We start from the raw sequence: 6,000 nt of genomic DNA, 5'->3' as shown, positions 1-6,000 counted from the left end.
GGTCTGGGCTGGGCACCAGGGGCCCTTCTGCACAACAGGCCGTGCCAACTGGGTAAACAGGCGGACACACGATATTCCTTCAAAACAGAATCCTGATTCATTCCCACTCCCTGCTGTTTACTGGAGGTGTTTGTTTTTTTTCCCCTGGTCTATTTCAGGTCTGACGGGTTTGTGGGGCGAGCCGAGCGGGGCTCAGAGCCAACTGGGAGGGAGTGTGCTCCTTCATCCTCCAAGACAGGGGGCCTCGCCTGAGCCTCCGCGGAAAGCTCTGGGCAGTCCCGTCCCTTCTCTGGGCCTCAGGCCAGGTTCCAGCTCCAGCCTTCCAGACCCTCCCTTTCAAAGTGAAGCATTATTATTCTTCACCTTTGGGTCCTGGTTTCCAAATGTGCTCTAAGGTGGGGCAGGGTGGGGCAGGCTGCAGGGAGGCAGCTTGGCAGAAGCCACTTCCTGACAAAGGACTGATGAGTCAGGGGGTGTAGGTGGCATCCTCTGTTTAGGAAGGGACCGACTCTCCCCTGCCCTAGATGGGACCATTCCTGTTCTTTATCCACATCTCTAGTATGGGCCAAAAACGGGGCGGAGAGCCTGGTGGGTAGTGAGCATCCAGAGTCCTGACAGAAGAGCAGACACATCCCCACCCCTGCCTCCAAGCACTGAGAAAACCTGGCCATAGAAAGAGTTTTTATAGCGCGGCACAGTGGCACACGCCCTGGAGGCTGAGGCAGGAGGATTGCCTTGGCAATTTACTAAGATCCTGTCTCAAAAAATAAATAGTAAATAATAAATAAATAAATAAAATAAAATAAAATAACAGGGCCAGGGATGTGGCTCAGTGGTAAAGAGCCCCGAGTTCAAGACCCATTACCTCCCCGCGACAAACAAACCAACCCACGCAGGATAATGTGTGAAAAGATGGTTCAATTGACTGAAAACAAAAGGTGAACATCAAAATGGCCTCAAACATAAAGGCAGGGGTTTCTGAAGCTTTAGAGTTGAGAAATTTTCCGCTAACTTCCTGGAATCCTTCATAATGCTGACGACTATATTCTTTTTTTTTTTTCCCTAAAAAAAAAAATAGCAGGCCTGGATGTAGCTCAGTGTTAGAGCACTTGCTTAGCATGCAGAAGATACCAAGTTTGATTCCAGCTCTGCCAAAAAAAAAAAAAAAAAAGAAAAGAAAGAAAAAGCAAACGGCAAAATCTTCATGGTGACATACACCTGTAATCTTAGCTACCTGTGAGTGTCGAGCAGGAGGATCCCAAGCTCAAGGCCAGCCTGGGCAATTTAGTGAGACCCTGTCTCAAAATCAAAATAAAGAGGGCTGGGGTGTGGCTATGGTCGAGTGCTGGCCTAGTGTGCACTAGGCCCTGGGCTCCATCCCCGGAACAACAGAAACCCAAACCCCTTCATAAGTCCCCTACCTGATGACTGTAACTGGCCTAATTTATTAACATGCAGTACAGAGCTGAGAACTCTTAAAGAGCTTTACAGCTCTTCCCAGAATAAAGTAAAAAATGTCCCATTCCAGTGTTCAACTTGCCTTCCCTTCCCTTCCCTGGGGGAGGTCTTCGAACAGCCATGTGGCCCAGGGTCCCACAAGGACTCTTCCCCCGCTCACCCCCCAGGACTGGGAAATTGATCCCAGGGGTGCTTAACCACTGAGCCACATCCCAGATCTTTTTATTATTTATTTATTTTTTATTTTGAGACTGGGCCTCACTAAGTGGCTGAGGCCGAGTTTGAACTTGCAATCCTCCTGCCTCAGCCTCCTGGGATCATTGGTGTGCACTATCACACTTGGCTTATTCTAGAATTTAAATAAGGATTGCTGCATGCATGCAATGCCATATCATTTTTGAAACATCCTCAAGTTTAGGGCTAGGAATGTAGCTCAGTGGTAGAGTGCTTGCCTAGCATGCACAAGGCCATGGGTTCAATCCCCAGGAAAAATTCTCAAGTTTATTCAGCTATAAAATGGGCACAATCATTCCTGACCCAGAAGCTGGGGGGCTGTGGGTGACAGGGAAGACTTTTGCCATGGCATCTGGTGTGTGGCGTAAAGGGCAGCTTTTCCTGGAGCTGCATGGAGCAGGCTCCTCCTCACCAATCAGGTTTCCAGGTGACATCTCCCCCAGGAGGCCTTCCTAGGTGTAATTCCCCATACCTGTCACACTATTCCATCTAAGATTTGTCTTAACCGAAGCCGTTTCATGTACGTTGTTTCTCCCCAGCATGAGACTATACGGAGGGCAGGGACCTGGACTGTCTTGCTATCTGGTGTGCTGACGTTCCCCAACGCTGCTCAGAATAGCACCCGACAGCCAGGGCTCCATACATTTGTTTTTTCATTTAAAAAATATCGAAGCATAATTAACGTACAATAAAATGCATCCATCTGAAGGTACAGTTTGGTAAGTTTTGACAAATATGCACTCCACCTCTCCTAGCAAACTGGACCAAGAGTTCCCTCCAGATCTTTTTCTAGGTATTACCTTGAGCCCTACCACCACCACCAAAAAAAGAAAAAGAAAAAATATATATATGTATATACACACACATATTCTTTTTCTTCCCCCCACATGAAATGAATCTCGAATTGTCAGGCCTGGCTCCAGGGTTTGGTGGGAGCCACTCAGGTATGCACAACACTCTACAGTTTACAATGCCTTTCCACGTTTGCCACCATGGTTACTTAGACATGTTAGGTGACATGTGATAGGTATCTTAAGCCAAGAGAGAAGGCCCCTGGGCCTGGTGCCTGGCATGCCAGGAAGCTTGTGGGTGCTCCAGGTCAGGGGCTGCTTACAGGTCTGCCTCTTCTCCAACTGGAGGCCTGGCTGAGCAGATGCCCTGGGGTGTCCAGGTGCCAGCCGGCCCCACCTGTCTCCTCCCTGGGCAGAGAAGGCCTTTCCTAGACACTGTAGTTGGGGCCACGGAAAAGATGAAATGAGGTTCCCAAACGTGGCTTGCTTTTGGTCTTTCAGAGAACATGACACTGGGTGTCAGGAGACCTGGCCACTGGCCAGGTTTTGCCCCGGCCTTACTGTGTGCCCTTGGCAAGTCAATCTTCTCTGGGCCACCTCTGTAGGGGAAAACTAGTAATCCCTGGCAGCTGACTTCAGTTCCACCTGATGATTCTCCACTGCTTGTCAGAGGCCAATCATGCTTCCCCTCTCCCTGGAATGCTGTTTCTCAGTATCTGCTGCCACAATTCTTGTTTTTCAACTTTTGGCTCTCGTACTACCCTCCATGACCGTCCTCAAAACAGAATGTTCTGCTCCTTCAAGTTTCTCTACGTTCTTGAGGGCAAGGACTGTGAGGAATAATAGAATGACAGTTCTGTTTATTGAAAGATGACCAACCATATGCCAGGCACTGTGCCCAGATAACACGTTTAAATGAGATAACGCTAGGCACTGTTATCTCACTTGATTTTCCCAAACTTGCCGCCTCCTTCTTAGTTGACAGAAGAGGAAACTGAGGTTCAAAGAGGCAATGCCACTTGTCCAGGGTCCCAGAGGGTAGGGCAGCTTGGGTTTTCTCACCTTTTCATTCCCAGCATCTTGCAGAGGGGCTGGCACATGGATGTTTATCCTCTAGCTGCTGAATGACTGGTGACTGGAGGCATGGACGGGTCCCAGCCTGGAGGACCTTAAGTAGTGTTAACTGTTATCATTTGCCGCCTGATGCCAAAATGACGGTAAGAGCTGTCCAGCAACAGGGTGGAAATGCACAAAGGGGTGAGTGCTCAGTCACCGAGGACAAGCAAGTAGCAACTGGATGGCCCTTGACAAGGACACAGGGCAGACCTGAGCATCAGCAGCCAAGGAAGGCCTCTATCACCCAGTCCACTCCTCCGTGCCCTTGGGCGGTCCTGAAACTGAAACGCATTCCTCAGGTACTAGTGACCCACCCATGCCCAGCCGCACTGTCTGAGTACCCAAAGTCCATGCCAGCTCCTGGCTTTTCATTCCCACAATCTTTGGCAAACTGTAAAGTGCTATTCCTTTTTCCATTTCTAATTCGTCCTGTCCCACAAGCCGCCTCTCAAATGAAATGTCCATATGCTGGACCTGAGGAATCCTCGCCTGGCACTGGAGCCCGAGCCCTGCGCGTCCCCCCCCCCCCCGCCCCCACTTCCGTCCGTAGCTATCGTGCAAGACAGGCCGGCACACCTTCTGGGGTCGGTCGGTTCAAGGCCAGGGAGCTCTGAGAGCGAGTGGCTTCCGGAGGGACGGGGCCGGCTGCACAGTGCAGCCTGCCGGCCGAGTGCTGCGCAAAAGCCAATCCCGCACGTCGGCCCAGGCGTCCCCATCCAGTGGCACCGGGAGGAGAGGGGAGGGGAGCGGAGGGGAGAGACCAGGCTGGAGCCCCGAGCCCCGGTTCTTTCAGATCCCCCACCAGCCCCTTTCTTCGCTTCGGTCCGGGTGCGGGGCGCGCTCTGCTGGTCTCGCCGGGATGGCCCGTGCAGGGACCTTCTCTTTGTCTGGGTCTCCCGCGGTCCCGGCGTCCCCAGCTTGGCGCCCCGCCTGCCGCGGCGGGGGCGGGGCGGGGGCGGGGCCGGGCGCGGGCGCGGGGCGGGGGGCGGGGCTGGCGGCCGCGGCGGGCGGGCGGGACGCGGCTGGAGCCCGAGCCGAGGCCGTGGCCGGGGCGGCGGCTCAGCGGAGCGCGGGAGCGGGGCGGGGCGGGCCAGGCCGGGCTCCATGGCGCCAGCGGCGTCGGTCTGAGCAGCGCGGGCAGCGGCTGGCGGCGCCGGATCGGGCCGCGGCTCCTCCTCGCCATGGGGGACGTGCTGTCCACGCACCTGGACGACGCCCGGCGCCAGCACATCGCAGGTGAGGACTGCGCAGCGCGCGCCGGGGGTTCCGCTGGGAACCCCCCGGCCACGCCCCCACCCGGCCCGCGGTCCTCGCCCGGGAGGGGGTCCCGGGAACGTCAGGCCTGGGGCCGGGCGGGAGCTGATGCGGACCGTGCCCTTGGTCTTGTTCCCTCGGAGACTGGGCGCCCTTCTCGTCCCCTTCTGAGCTCTTCCCGATTGAGCAGACTCGGACCCCGCCTTCCCTACCGTAACTCCGGTGGAGCCCGCCCCAGGATCCCCCACCCGTTACCCCAGATCGAGCGTCGAAGGGGTCGCAGCCTGCCCCGCCATCCTGCCCAGCAGCGTTCGAAGCCCACCCTGTACTCTCTCTGGAGTTTGCCCCATGCAGCCAGATCGTCCTGACCTTCTTCCCTAGCTGCCCTGTCCCCAGCTCCGTACACGTGGCTATAGCTTCCAGAGGAAGGGCCCTTTAAGACCCAGGACGGACCCCTAGTCGGGATTCACTGGACGGCGTGGGGTCCCTGTCCTTCGACTCAGACTAGGCAGGATGCTGGCGGCAGCAGCCCGGAGGGACTGGGCAAGACCAGAGCCAGCCCTTCCTTCAGCCAGCCCTGCTTCAGCCCGTCACTGCACCGTCGTCCCTTCTCCCAAGGGAGCTGCGCAGAAGGCTCTTGGGGAGACACAGGAGCTGCCCCCGGGTCCGGGCTCCTCCTGGAGAGTGGGAGGTGGGGTGAGACCCTCAGGCTGACTGAGAGACCCTGCTCTGGCCGCTCTTCTGGGGCAGCGAGGAGCCCTGGGTGGAGCTCCAGCGTTTGTCTCCCAGGTGTTGGGTCTTGGACAAATCTCCTAACGTCCTGGCACGATGGTTTTCACCTCTTTGAAGTGGGGTCAGTGGTACCCTTATGATGGGCTGCTGAGAGACCCAAATAAGTCAGGTTGCTTGGCACATGGCCTGGCGTAGAGGGCACTGATACTGGGGTGACAGGTGGGTTGGGTGGCAACTCCTGTAGAGGAGGTGGTTTCTCTTGGCTTCTTTTGCCTGCCTGTCTAGTGGACCCCAAGTGTCCTGTCTGTGTGTATTATCTTGATGTCCTGTGGAGTTTCTCAGTTGTTTTCTCCAGACAGCAGGGACCCCTTAAGAGCAAGGGCCAGGTGTCCCTTAACCTCTTGACCCCCGGTCC

The 6,000-nt window shown here is 55.5% G+C and overlaps 1 protein-coding gene and 1 long non-coding RNA gene across 2 annotated transcripts in view; one reads left to right on the top strand and one right to left on the bottom strand.

Annotated features, from left to right (window-relative positions):
- Window positions 1–1,938: 1,938 nt before the first annotated feature.
- Window positions 1,939–4,518, bottom strand: LOC306645318. Its single transcript, XR_013759598.1, has 2 exons — window positions 4,176–4,518; window positions 1,939–3,880 (listed from the first exon to the last, which is right to left on the bottom strand). It is a non-coding gene; the product is annotated as an uncharacterized lncRNA (long non-coding RNA).
- A 134-nt stretch (window positions 4,519–4,652) lies between these two features.
- The window catches only part of NIBAN2 (niban apoptosis regulator 2), a 45,849-nt gene continuing 44,501 nt past the window's right edge, over window positions 4,653–6,000 (top strand). The window contains exon 1 of the mRNA XM_079112904.1: window positions 4,653–4,835. Within this exon, the coding sequence (XP_078969030.1) occupies window positions 4,781–4,835 (55 nt within the window). The 5' untranslated portion in view covers window positions 4,653–4,780. The remainder of the gene's footprint in view (window positions 4,836–6,000) is intronic.

This window comes from Sciurus vulgaris (genome assembly GCF_902686455.1).
Source record: "Sciurus vulgaris genome assembly, chromosome: 15".
NCBI lineage: Eukaryota > Metazoa > Chordata > Mammalia > Rodentia > Sciuridae > Sciurus > Sciurus vulgaris.
The sequence above is the reverse complement of the archived record's forward strand: the minus strand, read 5'-3'. Positions and strand labels throughout refer to the sequence as shown.